The 20,558-nt window shown below is 34.0% G+C and overlaps 1 protein-coding gene across 1 annotated transcript in view; it reads left to right on the top strand.

Annotated features, from left to right (window-relative positions):
- HECW1 (HECT, C2 and WW domain containing E3 ubiquitin protein ligase 1) overlaps nt 1-20,558 on the top strand; it is a 2,794,797-nt gene that overhangs the window by 2,622,155 nt on the left and 152,084 nt on the right. The window contains exon 27 of the mRNA XM_044065592.1: nt 17,221-17,335. Within this exon, the coding sequence (XP_043921527.1) occupies nt 17,221-17,335 (115 nt within the window). The remainder of the gene's footprint in view (nt 1-17,220; nt 17,336-20,558) is intronic.

Here is a 20,558-nt window from a genome sequence, read left to right as displayed (position 1 = left end):
ATATTCAAAGAGAAATACAGGCAAAGGAATCCGGATATGGAAAACTTTATAATACAAAAAATAAGAATACACAGAAGAAAAGTAGAAAAGGAGATTAAATAGAAACTGAGGTTATGGAGTACCTGCGAAGTGAAGGATTCAGTGTAGGAAATCTAATTCAGAAAGCACCACAACAGAATAGAGCAATGGATATCCAAATTAAGGGGAAACCAGTGGAACAGGAAGCAATTGGTCAGGTGCCATATGAAGATATTTTGGAGCCTTCCACAGGAAACCAGTATAAACATTCACTGGAAGCTAGATAGCAAGGGAAGGAACAAGAAACTGTGGAAACTCTGACACAGTCAATGTTGAGGAGTGATAGGCCGGTGAGTTCCCATATGACAGAGCAACGGATGGCACAGGATGAAACTGAAGAGAATGTGCCACAGGAAGATGCTGCAGAACTTTCTATAGAATACCTGCAGGAATTGGAAAATAAAAAATGTGCCCACAGTTTAGAAGAGAACAAGTTAAGAGAAGAGTTGCTTGATTTAATAGAGATAGATAGACATATTAGGATCAGTGAAAGAAATAGACTACAGGTCAATAAAACCCAAAAAGTCAGAAGTTTGATAAAACAAATGAGCACAGTACTTAGGACTGTCCATACAGATCCATGCAATATAACAGAAGTAAACAGGATATGTTACCGTGCAGCTAAATTAATAACTGATAAAGTTTTACCACAAAAACACAGGGTAGGGAGGGAAAGGAAGGGGAAAAATCGAATACTATCATGGAAGTATCGAATACAGAAAACTATAAAGCAATTAAGACAAGAAGTATCACTGTTAGAAGAATATAGAAGAGGAAACAGATCAACAAAAATACTAAGAAAGATAGACATAATAAAAGCAATGTGTAGTATTAGAACAGATCAGGATCTATCATGCACTATTGCAAATAACAAGTTAAAAATTTCAGCACAGGCAGAAACACTTAGAAGATACCCAGATAAATATAAAGGAAAAGTACAAAATAACCAGTTTATTGATGACCCAAAAAAGTTCTATAGAGAGTTGTGAAATAAGGCAAAAGGAATTGAAAGACCACCAAAAAAGAAGAAATAGATACAGTTTAGAGATTTATGAAGATCCTGTGGAACATAACAAAGATGCTAAATGGATAGAAGTGAAAGAAAGAATAAAAGGTTTAAAGGTACAGGATATGAAATGGGATGAAGTAACAGCCAAACAGATTGAAACAAAGTTAAGAAAAACCTCCAACTGGAAAACCCCAGGACCAAATGCAGTACCTAACTTCTGGTTAAAAGTATTAACCTCTTTGCATGAAGATTTAGCTATGACTAAGAACTATTTATATGCACACCCTGAACAGACACCAGCCTGGCTAACAACAGGAAAATCAATGCCCCTAGTTAAGAGCGAACCTGCAAGCTACCCTAAAAAGTATAGACCATTAACTTGCCTTCTGACAACGTATAAACTATACATTGGAATTCATGCCAACAAAGTCTATAGTCATTTAGAAGAAAACTCAATTATTGCAGTAGAACAAAAGGGCAATAAAAGAAAGTTATATAAATAAAGTCATAGTGGAGAACTGTAAAAAGGGGAAGAATTTAAGTATGGCATGGAATGACTACAAAAAAAGCATTTGATAGGGGAAGAATTTAAGTATGGCATGGACTGACTACAAAAATCATTTGATAGTATCCCACTTTCATGGATAAAAGAGTGCTTAAAATTGTATAAGATGCACCCTACACTGATCGACTACATTATGACTATGAAACAGCGGCAGACCATTTTACCATTAAACCATGTTTTTATATAAAGCTTCCATATTTTTATTTCATACTCAAGTTTGGGTCTAATGTAACTAACAAACAATGACTTCATCTTTTCTGATTTCCTAGACTTTATAATTCTTTTTATACAACCTATAGTTCTATAACTATCATTAACTAATTGGTTGATATGATTAGAAAAACTCAAAGTTGGATCTACCCATATAACCAGGTCCTTTAATGAATCTACAGTTTCAATCACTGTGTGATGTATTAAATATCCAACTTTCAATTTTTGTCTCCAAATCTCATATGCTTTGTGATGTATTTATCATCACATATTTCTCCTGTGCCCAACTGGTCAGTTTAATCAAGTTCCTTTGCAGGAATGCTTTGTCTGTAACGCGTGTAATTACTGTACCCATTTTTGAGTCGTGCATATAGACAGTAGAACACCTCAGATGAAAAAGAGAGATCTGAAAGATACATTCTTAACATGCATGGGCCTAGGATAGAGCCCTGTGGGACACCCTGACTGTAATCTCAAATTTCACCTGTCATATTGTTGTATGATACTTGCCCTGTGTCTCATTTGTAAGCCATGCAGCTATCCGTCTTATCAAGAGTACAGCAATACCCGATTGTTCTAATTTATTGATCAGTGTTTTGTGTATGACCCTATCAAATGTTAAAGTTAAAGCTATATAAATTATATCACAGCACAATTTTTCATTCATAGCTATTATATTGTTATAGAACATCATGGTACGGGTAGTAATAGATGTATTTTCAATATATGCATGCTGCTGTATAGTTTCAAGTTCCAGCTCTTCCAGTTCTGACAATAACTTATCTAATGTAACCTTCTCCATTATTTTTCCATAACATGAAAGCAGACTTAATGGTCGATATGACTCTGGATTTGTCCTACTCTCCCTTTCCCTTAATGACAGGTTTAACAAGTGCATGCCTCCAGTTTTGAGGACTCTCTCCATATTTATACAACCTAATAAATAAGAGATATAATGGTACTTATAAGTTCATGCCAAAATGTTCACGGGTCATTATTAATAATTCCTTCTCCTCTCTGTGCTTTGTTTGGATCCAGTTTCCATAGTACTTTTTAAATATAATCAAATTTGATTTCAGTATCTGAGGTTACCTGAATGTCAATAGGATAATATATCACCACCTTTGTGGAGCCAAACTGCTTTGCATAAGATTTTATAAATATATCTATAACCTGTTATGTATGAGAATAAATGTTAGAATCTACACACAGTTTATCCATTTGTATGTCTTTCTTCTTTTTCCGGTTAGGGGTCGCCACAGCGAATCACCTGTCTACTTTTGTCAAGCAATTATTACTGAGTTGGAGGATGAAAAAACTCTCTTTTATTATTATAAATAAGTGATTTTCAAGTTTAGTAGCCGCGGTGGTGCAGCGGTTAACATTGTCGCCTTACAGCAAGAGGTTATCCTGTTCAATTCTTGGCTGGAGTGCCTTCTGTGTGGAGTCTGCATGTCATCCCCGTGGTTGAGTGACGCTAAAGACATGTAGGTAGGTGTGAGCGTGAATAGGCATGCCTTCTTTGAAGGTTGGGCATTGGGCTGGCAACTCGGCAATGTAAAAATCTACTACCAATCATGAGTGGACCGGACTTCCGCTGTGGCGACCCCTAACCGGGAAAAGCCAAAACACTTTTTTAGTATTCAACTTGTTTACGTTGAAAATATGATAACTTAATTTGTGCTAATGTTGAACAATTATTTTATTTTTCCTCACTTTTTACTAAAGGATTAACTAAGGTGATTATGAAGCATTAGATTGGAAGTTCGATACATTGAATCTGTTATTGATATAGCTGAGCTATTAGTATGTTTTCTGAGCATGTCAATGGATATTAGGATAATATATTTGAGACAGTTTAAACCTTAAGTTGTTGCATCACAAGAAAAACATGTAGATGAGAAGGTGCATATGTTGCTTTTTAAGGAGGGTTGGTCATAAGGTTATACATCTGAATTTCCTAGAGCAAAACAAATGAGCTAAAGTTTCTTATTTTGAAGTATGGTCCAAGTGTGATAGAGGATATAATAACAAATGGTAGTGGATATTACGCAGCTATTAAAGGATCTATATAGGTGTTTTCCTTCAAGAATGATACAACATGAATTTTGAAATATGATAAGAGAGAGATGATGGTGTTTTAGGAAATGGTGGTGGTGTATGTGGGATATTAGTGTACCACAGCTAGCTGTATTGAGGTTTGAGGGGAGGCCCATGGATGATTCATATTCATAGCTTAGGAGATATATGGGAAATTATACTAAGATTATTGGCTTGATGGGCATTATAACAATAATAAATGGGATGTTGCAGTCTATTTATAGGTTCATAGGTTCATAGGTTGGTACTAGGCTATCAGCCCTAGGGCCTATACAAGCCTAGCTGTAACAATTCCCTGGCTATTTCTTCCCACAATATTTACTTCCTTACTTATCATTTAGATATATTTAGGTCATTGTCTGGAACAGATAAAATTTATATAGCAAAACAGCATTCATATTTAATGCAAGAGGTCTTTACACACCCTATAGTGATTTCTGATCATGCCAGTGAGAATGCCATTTGCATGCTACTAAACCTGTCTTAAGGAGGCACATTGGCATTTCCCAGTTTGTTATTTTAAAAGACAGACTTTTCAAAATTGGTGCAACTAACTGATTCAGTATAAGATAGCCCAGGTGGGTAATATGCAAAGCTCTACATTGGTTTACTGGGAAAATCATAAACTTCCCATACTTTGGAAAAAACTATCTATCTATATCAAACAAAGCTCCTCATTAGCACTCTTCAAGAAAAATCTTGATGATTGGATGTGAGATAGGAAATTCACCCTGGGGATCACTTCTGTGGCTCTGCTTGACAGGGGCACAGGAAAATAATTTTCTTGGGTGGCAAAAGCCAGGGTACCATTTGGCTAGGCTTATATAGGCCCTAGGGCCAATAGCCTACTACCTACCTATGAACCTATGAACCTATGGACAAGAAGTAAGATAGAAGGTAAAATGCTTTGCTGTAGAAATCTGGAGTAGGACTAAGGATGCCATGAATAATAAATGAGACATGCAATATATATAGGACATAAGGTTGAAAATGAAGTTTAATAGAAAATAAAGTGAAGTGAAAACTGATTAATTTTATATGAAGTATGACTTTTTCATAAATCATCTTAAAGATGTTTTCCTATAGCTTCCTGAGTACCAGCAGGCTTTAGCAGCCAAACTAAAGCAGCAGAGATGTCAAAGAATTATATCAGGATAGCAGATGCAGGCTGATGGCACTATGAATAGGGATCGGGATTAACAGTGTGTATTTGTAGGGATCAGGACTAACAGTAAGGATTTGTAGAGATTCTTTTGCAAATCTGGATATGGCAAGAATAAAATGAAGGCATTTGAGAAGGATATTTAGGAGTGTTTACAGAGCTTAGCTTTGTCTAGAATAACTGCAGAGTAAGTAAATAAGTCGGTGTAAAAGCAGTAAGAACTATTCCCTTGTGGGAAATTATGAAAGAACATGGACTGGCTAAAACAGCAGGAAGTGATGGGCTGTCTACAGAGATATGGCTTAATAGTAGCGATAAGGTTAATCTGTATCTGGTAAACTTGTTTAATGAAGTGATTGAGGCTAGGAGCATTACTTCATCATAGAAGCAAAATAAAAGTAGTAACTGTAATACCCAAGGAAGGTAAAGATATGGGGTTACTGTTTTTATATATGCCTTGTCCTATACTTAATCATACTTCAAGCCATGCATGTCTATTTTGGAAGGTTGGTTGGCTAAGCATTTATCTAAACTTATTTATGGTCGGTATGGTTTTGTGAAATGAGGCAAATGGAGAAATGTCTTTTAATATTTTAAAGATCATATTAGATTTAAGAGAAGCACATGAATGAAACAAAAGTTTTTTAGTAAGCCTGGATGAAAAAAACTGGCAGAGTTGAGTGGTATTATTTATGGAAATATTGTTGATATTTGGGCCTGCTTCAGATTTTTGCAGATTTAATGTTAACTTATTTTAACTCGTAAGCCTGAGTGAAGACAATTGCTAGATTATCAGTTTTATATAGAGTAACTCCCCAGGGTTGTTTATTGCATCGGTTTTGCATTTTAAACCCTCAGTATCAGTAATTCATAAGTAAGATATTCGTGGGTACAGGTAGTGGACACAGGAATTTTTTTTTTTTTTTTTTTTGCATGATAATTGCAGTTTGTGATGATCTTTCTTACAGGGTGAAAAGTGAGTTTTCTTTTTCTTTGAAATACTCTGCATATGGAGTATTTAAGGATTTTATTAGCAGCACTGTGGCAGAGTCTGTTAACAAACTGTATCTGGACTGTCCAGAAGTTTAAGGGATGAATTTAGGAAATGGGAATTGGTGTGCTTGATTAAGACACCAGGGTGTAAGCACTACATTTTTTGTAAAGCCATTATTTTTACATGCATTGCAGTCTTCCCCAGGGAATGCACCAGTTATTTTGTTAAAGGAAGCAAAAGATGTTCGATTTTATATGTGATAATAGCAAGGTATGCATATTATAAGGTAAGTTAATAATAGCTTAAAGGTTGAGTAGGTTGAATGAACCAAGGTATGCCACCAAATCTATCGAGTTTAAGAAAGTGTTTGCACAAGTATTTTTATATGCCAGATTAAAGAGATCATACCTTTAGGCAAACACAATGAGCTAGAGATGTTACTTGAAAGGCTGAAGGAAGGTGTGAATATAGTATTGATTATATTTCGGTTTTAGTGACTTTAAGGGCTCACCATAAGGCCTAGTGGAAGGAGTGTTGGGTAAACTATTATTGTTTACAAAAGCAGTTATCTAATTTGGCTATAATAAAACATTCAGACTAATGGACCTAAATTTATTAATGATTGTAATGAATAAAGCTATAACTAAGAAATAGAATTCTGAGATTGCACCATCAATGGAGGATGCAATTGAAAGTATGAATGAAGTTGAAAAGAAAGAATGTAAAACTGCTACAATACACTCGGATTAAATGTCTGATATAGAGGCTGCCATGACATATGCATGAGGATACAAGGTATATTTATATTTTATTATTGATCTTTACTTCCTAATTTATACTGCTTTAATATTTTATGTGTTGAGAAAATCAGCTAGCTGGGTTTGGGGTTTGGAGATCTTTTATGTTAGAATATAGATAATTTTCTCTTTATATTTATGATTCACTTTTTGATTTTTCTTGAATATGTGTAAATCTGATTATATAATTTTAAAGTTGCCAAGTAGTTTTAATACACGTACTGAAAAGCATTCAAAATGTTGAAAGTTTAGGAAACTGAACGTGTTTAATGTGGGCACATAAAACTGAATAGTCATACAATTACAGAATGCAGGCATTATTTTTTTGAGGTCATAATACAATGGGGAATAGAAATTTGCCCTTTATCTGCTGTTATGAGATATCAAAGTTGCTATATATAAGTAGTAGGTAGGGTGTGATGGTTCACAAAAACAGATTTTTATTTTTTACTATGTTTTAGGTGTTTCAAGTTTTGAGCTTTTCAGATTTATAGTTCAACCATTTTATTTATTGATTATGCGTAGCGCACTCTTGCCAAATTTGTTTTGTGTAACATATTTTATTATTTTTTCATGTAGTAATGTTTGCATAGTTTTATTTTATGTTGCTTATGACTGCTAGTAATTCATTAATAAGCTGTAAGGGTGTTCAAAAATGCACCTCAGTTTGAAGGAACCTCAACTCAGATTTTGAAAGGTATAGAATTATAGTCATGGTTTGAAGCTATGATGCATTTTTGTAATATTGAACATAAATGATTGTACTGAGTCACTGTGATATTCTGAGACATAAATGAAGTGGCTTTGTTTAAAAACAATTAAGAAAGGCATTCCAGTGGGAGATCACTTGCTGGCATTTAGAATACAGAAGGCCCAGTGCCACCTCTAAAGGCATGCCAGCCTTCATACCACCCCACAAAATCCTTCCAGTATCTAGGCAACTAATCACTGCAGAGCTGCCTTGATTAACTATTCTCACCAGTGTATGTGCAAAACAAACAAAAAAGTTACATTTTAATTTAAATGCCAAAAAATATAAGAAATTAAGCAAGCAAATAAATAAGTTTGCTTGTCATTTAAGTGAACACACTCCAACAATCAATAAGTGCTTGTCTTCACCTTCACTTGTTTTCACCCTGAATGTCAGTGGTCAGTACCAGTTGAAGAAAAATGCTTAATAACCCTTCTTTTAAATATCTGACTTTAAGGAGCACCTCTCTTATTAACTTGTAACACTGATGGTGAGCATGATGCATCAGTCTTTGAATGGGTTGTCTAACAGCATTTCAATTTAGGAAATGCTCCTGTGGAACTGCATGGTGTGTTTTATCATGTGTCATGATGTCAAATGTTTGCAGTTTTCCATTAGTCCATACAAGGCTGAAATTGCTCACAAAATGCATAGTTATACTGCCAAGACAAGTCTGGCAAACACCATGACTAAAATGCAATCCATTTGTGATTGGCATGACTATAATCAGAAAAGAAAGCAAATGTCCAAACATAAAAACATACAAAACTCCCTAAACAAGTAAAAAGAAGCTTTCTTGCAGGGAACAAGGTCTTCCTGTGCCTCCCACAGCTCTGTGACAGACACACACACACACACACACACACACACACACACACACACACACACACACACACACACACACACACACACACAATGTCTACAAAATACCCCAACTAACATCCAAACCAGAGTGAAAAGGTCACACAGACAAACCAATCAGTGTTGTGATATTTTGCAGACTCCTTAATGGTTATGGACAGCTCTGGGTTTAAAGACCCTGTGTTTCAAATGTAGACCCAAACAATCCACTTATGCTGTGCTGATGAGGTCATAAGAAGGCCAAAACATGCATATCTACAGCTAGTATAGTTTGGCTTTATTGGCCTGAAAGCATTCATAAAGACTTAAAAAAAGAAAAAGTAAAAAGTCATTGATATTCAGAAGCTATATAGCGAAAACACTTGATCTCCTAATGGGGTAATTTCCATATATCCCATGGATTTCTATTACAGGAGATCACACAGCCAAAACTGTAGCTTGGCTAGTTTTTTATTGCATTTTTTGTACTAATTCGTGTGTATGCACACATACATGTATATGTGTACACACATATTCAAGTACATTTGTGTGTATATGTAGTTAGTCAGTGTGCATTTTTGGAATGTTACCCAGCTATAAAACTAGAAGAGTAATAGTGTACCCCAAAAATACAACTGACAGAAAATATCAGCCCAACCTTAAAGCTTTGCAGCAACAATATCTGTTTTAAATGTACAGCTGTGCCACAGCACCATCATATTACTGAGGCCTGGGCTTTACTGACACTATTATGACCATTTGTTTAAACCGCCTGTGGAACTCAAAAAAGCTGTTAGATTTTATGTTGAAATAATTTATTGATAAAGTATGCAGAAAGCAGATGTGGTATCTGTCACAAATGTGCATGTAGGTTATTTACAAATGTGTATGTAGGTATGTGTGTTCCAAACCAAAACCTTCTTCTACCCATGATTTGTTTTGAATGCTTTGTTTGCTAATAAAAAAAATGTCCATAGCCATTCCTTTTCCTAAAGCTATAAAATTACCTACATGAAAGACAATAGTGTGAGGTTTAGAGGTTCCTCAAGAGGTTGTACTATTGCACTAGAAGGAATCCCATTAGTGCAACTTTAATGCTATAAGCACAGACTCCCATAAGATCTGTTTCTGCCTGCTGATAACATTTCAGAAAAATTTAGAGTAGATGCCAGTGTAAACACTTCATGTGGAGTGCATCAGTGTTATACTAATGTTGTCTCAGTGGAAACATTTTTTTTTTATTTTTTATTTATTTATCCATTATTTGTTGACTGGGTTAGTCCCACTAGGCTAGCAGCCTCTTTTCAAAGGAGACTTGAGGTTGTATTTATACTACTAGGAAATTTGACCGGGTCATTAGGGAACTTCCCCTACTCTTTTCTATAGGTACAGTGGGATCCTTTACATCTACCAACTCAAGCAAATGGGACCTCAGTTTATTACACATGCAGAATGAACATTGTGTAATCGCAATAATATATGACAAGTATGTGGATATTACGTTGAAATGCACCCACCTCTTTCATTAATTTTCTAAATTATCATAAAAAATTCACAGAAAACTAGAAGGAGATAAAAAAATTACAGCAGTAAGAAATGGAATACCTAAATGTGGTGAATTTACCTAGTGCCAGGCCCAATTTCTCTTGTGTTTCAGTAAACTACCACTGATAACATAAATGGATTCATTATAAATATCACCGGCAGTATTCTTTGTTGTTTGTTCCTTCTCTAGTCGTACTTACATACTTGTTCTATGCTTGCCTGTGGATCTTTTTTCTTTTTTCCTCAAAATGTTTTTATTTTTCAAATACAGTTGAATAAATTCCATAATATTTGTATATAACATCTTAAATAACTATGTACACTATTTACATCAGCCTGATACTATAACAGAGCTCAATATATACAATTACTTTATAGGTATAACAATCCAGCTATCAAAGTGTATCTGTTCAGTTATTGTAAAGTGTCAATTAATGATAAGACTTTTTTCCATGGATTGTTAATAAATGGCTTAGGATGAATCCTTAATTCTTTAATTTTAATTTCCAACAATGCTGTGGTCTTCAGTAGGCTGTAGAAGTCTTCCAAAGTCGGTATTGTGTTTGTATTCTATCTTCTTGTTATACACTTCCTTGAGATTGCAAGTATTGTCCAAACTAGATACTTATTTGACTCATTCAAATGAGGACCTTCGTACACATTTAATAATACTAGAGCTTTAGATAAGGTAAATGTTTCATTAAATAAAGCTTGTAAAAAGTTTTTAATACCATTCCAAAATGGCTTAATTTTAACACAGTTGAAAAAAATGTGATTCCAATCTGCATTGTGTATTTGCTCACACCTCCAACATATTCCCTTTGTGGAAGAATTAAGTTTAGTAATTCTATATGGAGTTAAGAATGCTTTGTGCAAGCATTTCCAATAAAAACTTTCCAGTATTGTGTAAAGGATGTATGTTTTATTGATAATAAAATATTTGATTTAATTTCTTCACTTAGCTGTAATGAGTGTCCTTTTGTTATATAACTCCAATATGAGGATTTGGGTGTTGTTTTATAATTTATAAATATCTTGTAAAATTTTGAAATACTATTTCCCATGTCATAATCATTATATATGATTTCATATAGGTATTTAATAAGTTTAGGTATTTCTTTAAATGATGAATTACTAATTATTCTGCATAAATCCTGCGACTATATCAGAATGCTTTGCATAGTTAGCCAATCTTGTTGTGGAATTTTGTATGTTGTTTCTATTGTTTGCATATCCAGAACTTTTAGTTCGTTGATGAATTGAAACCAACAAACAAATCCTTTCTGTTCCCAGGAATTAATTATTTCTCTGTATATTTTATGTGGATAGCTCTTTGTAACTATGAATAGTGTTAAAAGATCAAACCAGATTTTTAAATCTATATTTGCATTAATAATTTTCCTAAATTATTCAATGTAATAATTAATCATACGCGTTTTAGTCAGCTTAGTTATGTTATATTGCATACTAATACATAATATGTGCCATGGCAAATTGTTTTTATCTGATGTTTGAAATTTTTTTTGTAAATCAAATTCATTTATTGATAGTACAGTTAGTAATTCTTTTCAATTTGCAGAAAAATTTGGACTTATCCAATCTGAGATTGTTTTAGATATTGAGGCTGTTATATATGTTTCTATATCAGGAAAGTTTAATCCTCCCTGTTTCCATAGTCTGATATGATGTGTTAAAGCTATTCTGTTTCTTTTGGGAAACCATAAAAATTTTATTAGGTATGAGTTTATTTCTTTGAGGATATTCCTTTCTGGTAACAGTTGTATTGCCAAAGCTATATATAGAATCTTGGGTAGTAAAACCATTGTTATTAGCTGTAGTCTATCTTCAAATGTTAATATTACTTTGTTCTACTTTTCCACCAAAATTTTAATTGTATTGATGATATTATTGTAGTTTTTTGAGACTAATTCATTATTATCCTTACATAACTCAATTCCTAGATATTTTAAGGTAGATTCTTGTTTCCCTATAACATGATTCCCTTTCGTCTGCAATTCTTTTTTTTTATTTAAAAAAATTGATTTTGATTTATTGAAATGGATTCCTGTATTTCTTGTAAAATGTGTCAATTAAAATAAATTTTCTAATGTCTCTTTTGTAATGGATACTGTTAATAATATGTCATCAGCAAAGAGCATTGCTTTAGAATTGTATTGTTCATAAATATCTACTCCTTTGATTTTTGTATTGTTATGTATTGAATCTGCCAATATTTCAATAGCCAAAGCAAATAGAATTAGTGACATGGGACATCCTTGTTTAGTACTCTTTGTTATATGTATAGATTCAGAGGTGAAAGGACCTAGCTTAACATATGCTAAATTATTTGTGTATATATTCTGCAAGTCCTCCCCGTGGTCGAGTGGCATTTGAAAGACATGCATGAATGGGCGTGCCTTCATTGATGGTTGGGTGTTGAGCTGGCACCTCTGCACTGTAAAACTCTACTGCCAATCATTAGCGGACTGGAGTTCCTCTGTGGCGACCCCTAACTGGGAAAAGCCGAAAGACAAACAACAACAACATATATTCTTTAATAGATGAACAAAGGAAGGAGGAAATTCAAAGAACATCAGAATTTTGAATAATAGTTCCAATTTAGGGAATCATATGCTTTCTCTATATCTAAGCCAATTATGGGTGTTTATTTTCTTCATTAATATAATCTTTAAGAAAAATTATCCTTTTAATATTGTCACGTGTGTGTCTAAGATATATAAATCCAGTTTGATCATTATTTATTATTTTGGATGGTATTTTCATTCTGTTAATTAATATTATCATAAATATCTTATAGTCATTATTTAATAATATAGGTCTATATGAGGTACAGAGGTTTGGGGATTTGTTTTCCTTTAGGATTGGTGTGATTAAGGAATATCTCCAAGAGGGTGGTATTAAAGCTTGTGACTGAATTTCTAATAGAGTTTTATGGAAGAGGGATATCTTTAAAGGAAAAAGTTTATATATTTCCATAATTATGCCATCTATACCTGGAGCTTTATTATTTTTACCCTCTTTTATTGTGTCTGTAATTTGTTTGTAGAATATGGGTGCTTGCAGATCTAGTTTTAATTTTTCTGGTATTTTTTTATATTAGAACATTTTTCATCTAGATTTAATTGATCGATATGTATATTTTCTTTTTGGAAATGTTCCATATAGTTATTTCTATAGGCATCAGTAATGTCACCTATATCCGAGACATTTATCCCTTTCTTTTCATGGAAGATATTTTTAATGTTATTAGCTTTTGATTGTATTTTGATTCTTGTGGATAAATTATGTAGATATTTGGGAGAAGTGGCCAAGGTATTAATTTTTAGTTTTTCTAACGCTAAACTAGTTTTATATGTTAGAATTTCATTGTATTTATTGTTTAATACTTCTGCTTTCTTTTTCATCTCCAAATGATTTTGATTTTTTCAGCTTTTATTGACAAAAGTTTGAATTGTAGAGCTAATAATTCAGAATCTCATTCTCTGATTTTTTTATACCAAGTTAGGGTTTTACCATATATGTAAGCTTTTGATAAGTCCCATATCATTATTTTATTTATCTCTGTGGTATAATTAATAGCTAAGAAGAACTGTAATTCAGATAATAACCAGGGTTTGAACTCTTTAATTTTAGTAATATATGCTGGAATTCTGGAGATAAAGATTAATGGTTTGTACCCATTTTGAAGTTTTAGTATCAATGAATTGTGATCTGAAAAGGGGCAGAGTGATTGAGAAATTAATGATTTTAGAGTGTAATTCATGGGCAGCAAATATTTTATCTATTCTAGTTTGGGTACCCAATCTGTGATCTTGATGGGAAAACAACAAAAATTTATCTTCTTTAAATTTGAAAGTATCTACAAGATGAAATGATTCTACCCACTTGTTTAAAGCTTTTGATACAGCAGATGTACGTAACGGTCTTTTATTTGTAGTTTCAGAAATATCAAATATACAGTTAAAATCTCCTCCTAATATTAAGTTGCTTTTATAATTATTGGAAATGAAATCCAAGTATTTTTAACAGTTCCTGATCCAATGCCTGGGAGCCACTATAGATTGGCTCGGGTCCATAATCTGTTATTATATTAAACTATTACTAATGCCATAAGGCCTTCTTTATCTTCATACTTATAAATGATTTTGGGGTCAATTACATTTGTTTTCCATAAAATTGTTACCCCTTTTGTCTTTGTCTTATAAGTGGATCGCAGCAATATCATATATTCCTTTGGATTCCATTTGTAATTGTCATTTATTTTGAAATGACTTTCTTGAAGGAAGACAATTTGTGCTTTGTTCAGTTTTAAATATTTCAGTAGATTTGATCTCTTGCTAGGATTGTTTAAGCTATTGGTATTTAAAGATAATAAAGTTAAATCCATCTTAGGTTATTTAGACTATATATTTTTTTGTTTTATTGTGACTATTAAACATTTTCCTCAGATAACTATAAAGTATATGTTTGAGCTTTTAAAGGAAATTATCAGTTTTATACTTTGAGTGCTTACCAATAAAGTAATGTTTTGGTCAGGTACACTGAAAATGTTTTTGTAAAATAAATTTAAATTAATAAATGTTAACAATGCTAACTTACTTAAAGCATCAAGTTTGTTTTATGTGAACATTGATGAAAGTTAGTGCATTTTAATTATCAGTGCATCCCTCTTCCCCCCATTACTTACACATAAAGATTTTCATATCTGTCATTTCTTATTATAAAATGAGTGAAATTATAGGTTAAAAACAACAAATTTTCTTATTGTGATTAATGATTACAAGTTCCCTTTCCATATTCATAAATTGCCATTTTATGGTATATACTGAAAGTTTTTAGATTTTAATGGCAACATTCTATTTTGTATAATCAGCAAAGTTTAAACTGAGTGATTATTGTCAATTTAATACTATTTGTTCAGAATGTGATTGTTACATTCTGTGGCATTCCTAGTTCAGGCTTCTATTGTTTCCATTGAACAACTTTGTCAGTTTGATGTCATGTATAAAACATTTATTACCCTGGTAACAGCTTAATTATTATGTATGGTCAAGATGTGTGTTGAAACCACAATTCAAGTTAAAGCAATTACATGACTTGTTATGCATATGGTCTTATATGAGAAAATCATCATGCTTCCCCTTGATGTTCAATATAATGTATGTCATTTATGGCAAGTTAAAACAGTAGTGTTATTATACTCAAGCCCATGTTATTAAATGTCTATTTTCAATTTAATACTATTTGTTCAGAATATGATTGTTACATTCTGTAACATTTCAAGTTCAGGCTTCTATTGTTTCTCTTGAACAACTTTGTCAGTTTGATGTCATGTATAAAACATTAGTTACTCTGATAACCGCTTAAGTATTATATATGGTCAAGATTATACATGACATTTCTAAATCATACTTTAACTGAAGAAGGCATTAGTCTCCATGACAGCATTTTTTTTCAAAACACTCTACTGTTACTGCTTTTATATATGATGTTAATTTGTTACATTTGTGTCTGAACTCTAATGAATGGTACTTTGTTGAATTAGTTAATTAATTACTTAAATTATTATAAGTAAAATCAATGAAAAATGAACAAGATAAGTGTTCACTGAATTCAAATAGGGGAATAGAAACATCTATATTTGTATTATATGTTACTTTGTTTGGCTTATTTATAATGTAAATAGTAACCCATCTTGACCTACCTTAGTTTGTGAAGAATTACTGGACTCTTTGAAGATTCTGAATAAATCATTACTGTTTCTCAGTTGTTTAAGATTCCCTCCTTTTTTTAAATAAAAACAGATGACAGGTGATGTACCATTTCAGCTGATACTTTGAGAGATGTAGTCGTAAGAGTTATTTTTTTTGGGACAGCTATCTTGGAATCATTTTTTGTTTCTTTCTAGCATCAGTCCAAGGATTTGTTTCTTTTATTCTTTTAAGAATAGGGGCCATCCATTCCATTTCTTCTGGGATAGACACTATGTTGTTGTTTTTGATGAATATAGTAGCTTCTTTAATTGTTTATTAAATGTTATCATCTCATTGGAAAAAAGTATTTTTATCTTGGCTGGAAAGGCCAGCTGTGCTTTAATGTTGTTTTGTTTCATTAGTTTTATTATTGGCCAGGCTTTTTCCTTTGTTCTAGTATTTTGGAAGAATAATTATTGTCAAACCTTATCAGGCTTTGATTGCATTTTAAGGGTGATTTTCTCCAAGCAGATTTTAATATTAGTTCCTTGCCCAGAAATGAAAGAAAATTTATAACTATGGATCTAGGTGGAGTATTTGTTGAGTTAGAAGCAGGTTTTCTCAGTGCTCTATGCACCCTGTCAATCCCAAATGAAAGTCCCTCTTTCAAATCTAAAAAAATCAGGAATCCAGGTTAAGAGTGAAATAATGTTTTCACCTTCAGTGTTTTCAGGCAGACCAAAGATCCTTATGTTGTTTCTCCTTTCCCTGTTTTCTAAGTCATCTATTTTGTTAAGCAGCCATGTATTGTGTTTAACCAGACATTCTTTTTGGAATTCTTCCTCTTTGAGTCTCCCTTCAATGTCATTTAGCGAAGTCTCTATATTTGTTATTTTTGTATGGTGTTGCTGTAATAGTTTCTTAAGAGTATCAGTCTGTTTTTGAGACTTTAATTTGAGGTTTTCTTAGTCATTTTTAAAGTCATCCATCTTCAAAGATAGTTCCTGTAAGGTAGATGTCATCAACTGCAGTTCTTTTTTCAAAGTAGCATCTGGATGAGAATTCCTTGAGTTGTTCATATTCAGTGTCTCAACATATCTCCAAGTTACTTGACAGGAAAATTAACCAAAATTGATATTTATGTAGTTTAGTAGTTTGTCTATAGATTTCTGACGTTTTAAACTTGAAAATAATAAAATGTTCCTATATTATTATACTAGTTTATGGAGCTCTCACAATTCACTGCTCTCAGTTAGCCATCTAGGCTCCGCCTCCCCTGCAGATCTTTTTAAAATGTTTTTACTTCTTTTTACATAACCAAGCATTACGTAAAATTAAAGAACAACTTTTGAGTTTGTATCCACAGGGTTATGTACAACCTGATGTCATGAATCCTATTCAGGTAAATGTTTTGAAGCTGACAAGGTATACTGTAACTGGAGATTTGTTTTGCAGGTGGTGGACTCTCGACTTGTGTCTGTATTTGATGCCAGAGAACTAGAACTGGTTATAGCAGGTACTGCAGAGATTGACCTTATTGACTGGCGCAACAGTACAGAGTACCGTGGAGGTAAGATACCTTCTAACTAGCTTAAATGACTTGTAAATCTTTTTTTTTCACTATAGCAGCAGTGAATGACCCAAATGTGTTCTTTAAATATTTTTATACTGTCTGAAATTTTTCTTCTTGTTTAATGGCCTGCAAACCCCAAATGTTAAAAAAATATTTATTAAGATATTATTAACAGAAAGATTAAGCTGTACTGTCAGATACCACTGAAGTAGGCACCAGAAACTATTACCAGTATAAACTCAACAGCTTGTAATGTACATGCTTGCAATTTTAAGTTCCCTGTAAAAAAAAACTCAGCTGGGCAGCTGCCTACAACAGCTTGGCATTCAGGCTTAGTCCTTCATTATGAATTAGGTGATTACACCTTGTGACACTGCTTTCATCCATTTTAGGGCTGCATAAGCAACATTTCTATGGGGACTGGTTGGGCAGCCAGAGAAAGAAGCCATTTTAAAACAACTTGCAGCGTTAGTGTCCAGAAGAGCCTGATGTAGTTGAAGACAAAGAAGTACAAGTGCTTAGTAGGAAGCATGTAGTCATATGTGAGGCAGTGAGATCTATGTGGTGGGCAAAAAGGTTTTTGTACCATAACAAAGTGTGAGAAATACTACTTTTTATTAATATTATATCAACCCTGCCTGTAAAATGTATTTTTTTTTTGCTACTGCATTTGTTCGTCAACAAAAAGAAGACATGCTTATTTTTTGTGTGACATGTAAGTCTGCAGTAGGAGTAAAATAAATGCTGTGAATTGAGTTTGAATATTGTAATACTGGCAGACAAGTGATCGGTAGTCTGGAAAAGTGGGAACCATTTCATCTGCAGTAACAAACAATTTACCTCACTCTTCCAGGATAGTTGCTGAGTGCAGCTGCTGCAGTAAAAACATTTTACTTATACCTGCTGCTCTGTCAGACACAGGTACCCCAGGGTGAACCATATACCTCTACTACTTGTGGGGTCCTCCAGATGGAGACATACTCAATTAAATAGCATGACTAGAACTCAGGGGAGCCCATGTCCTTGAAAATGATGAGAGTGAAGTGAGTTAACATGAATAATTTGGGGACAACTTGCCATCAGTGGGAATCTGTAAATGTATAGAATATGGAAATATTGAAACAGTCTTCATTTAAATAACAATATGCCTGACCAGTCTGATCTGTAAGGCAATGGAGCGAATCATTATGGCACTCATAAATGGAGAGATTGGGAACCTCCAAACACTTGACCCCACACAGTTCGGCTTTGTCAAGGGCAGATCATGCCTCCTGAACCTGATGGACTTCTTTGAGACAGTTAGGCTCTAGATAAGGGAAAGGAGGTACACACGGCTTACCTTGACCTTGCTAAAGCATTTGACACCATTCCCCATTCGGGTATTATTGATAAACTCACCAACCTGGGCATAAACCCTTACGTCACAAGATGGATCGCAAGCTGGCTCTCAGACAGATCCCACAAAGTAAGAGTAGTGGGATCTATGTCCGAATCCAGACCAGTAACGAGCAATGTGACTCAGGGCTCTGTCCTGGGGCCCCACCTGTTTGGCATATACTTCTCAGAAGTACAGGCAAGCACTGAAGGGCTGTGGCTGACCAAGTTTGTAGATGACTGCAAACTGGGTGCTGTAATAGAGTCTCCGGTCGACACGGATATCCTCCAGAAGGGCCTTAATGAGACAGATGCATGGTATCAAAGCCATGGTCTCAAGCTAAATGCTAAAAAATGCGTAGTAATCCCCTCTGGAAAAAACAGAGTACCCACAAACTACCACATAGGAGGTAACCCCCTGAAATCTGAAGAAGTAATAAGGGATCTAGGGACCCAAGTAGATAGTCAGCTTTCCTTTGATAACCATGTTGCTAAGGTGGTTAGAAAATCCTTCTATGTGACCCATCTGATCACGAAAGGGTTCGCATCAAGATCTAAGGATATAGTGGTGCCCTTCTACTCTTCCCTCATCAGACCCATTATTGAGTACAATGCACCAGTTGGAATGTACCTGGCCAGGCATCTCCAGCAGCTAGAGAGACCACTGAGGTACCTCACTAAGAGGATTACTGGCCTCAAACAGTTCCCTATGCAGCATGATTGAAAAAACTAAGGCTTTTCTCTGTTGCATACCGCCTTCTCAGAGGCGATCTCTGTCTAACATACAGAGCCATGTCCAACCCAGAACTGTTGAACATGCTCCATCTTAGCAAAACCAAATCTACTCGAGCTACACGCTCTAGGGATATAAACCTCAGCACAACAATGAATAGAACATGCTGGAGGGATATATTCCCTTCACAAAGACTTCCTTGCTATGGAACAAGGTCCCGATCTACATAAGACAGAGCCCCTCACTATCACCCTTCAAGAGGAACCTTGACGAGTGGATCGGTAACAGAAAGTTCACACCAGGGATCATACCAACAGCTCTACTAGATAGGGGCCAAGGGTACTAGCTGCTAGATCAAGGGCCTAGGGAACTAATCAAAGGGGCGGTGAATACCGCACAACATGGCTGGGCTAATATATGCCTTCGGGCAGATAGCCCAGTACCTACCTATGAACCTAAGTGTTTATGGACATGTTTAAGTAGGTGTCTTCCACTGGAAGAGTATAGATCTGTGTAAAATATGGCTTAAATATTTTAAGAGCAACAACTTGTCAACTCACAGACCTTATCATTCATCTGGTCACTGGAATTTTTTAAGAAAACCTAACCATGGAAAGCATTCAGTGTTAAATTCCAGTTAATGTTTACACAACAGTGCAAGGAGATATCAGGACTTTAACCTTTGGTTGGAGACTGTGCTAGCAGCAACAACCATAAGACAACATTTATATAGAGATCTAATTAATGTCACATGTTTATACCAGCCACTAAAATCACATAAATAAAATTTGCATGAAATTATTTTGTTTTAAAACATATTAGACATTATATTCTACATTTAAAACACATTAATGTCCATGCAGACCTTAAAACTGATTTAAAAAAAAGAGAATATGTACAAAAATTCTACTTGTGATAGTTGTGAAAAATTCTATGTAGGTAAGACAACCAGAAGACTGAAAGATCGTATGATTGAACATAGATCAGAAATTAATAGAAAAATTCAAACTAATGCCCTATATAGGCACATTATGGAAAAAACAACACATAGATTTAAGTTTAGATGTATTGATATAGTAGATTTGGGTTCAAGGGGTGGTGACATAAATAATG

Source organism: Protopterus annectens, chromosome 3.part0, assembly GCF_019279795.1.
Source record: "Protopterus annectens isolate FY-2018-M chromosome 3.part0, PAN1.0, whole genome shotgun sequence".
NCBI classification, from domain to species: Eukaryota; Metazoa; Chordata; order Ceratodontiformes; family Protopteridae; genus Protopterus; species Protopterus annectens.
This window is presented reverse-complemented; position numbering and strand designations above follow the sequence as displayed.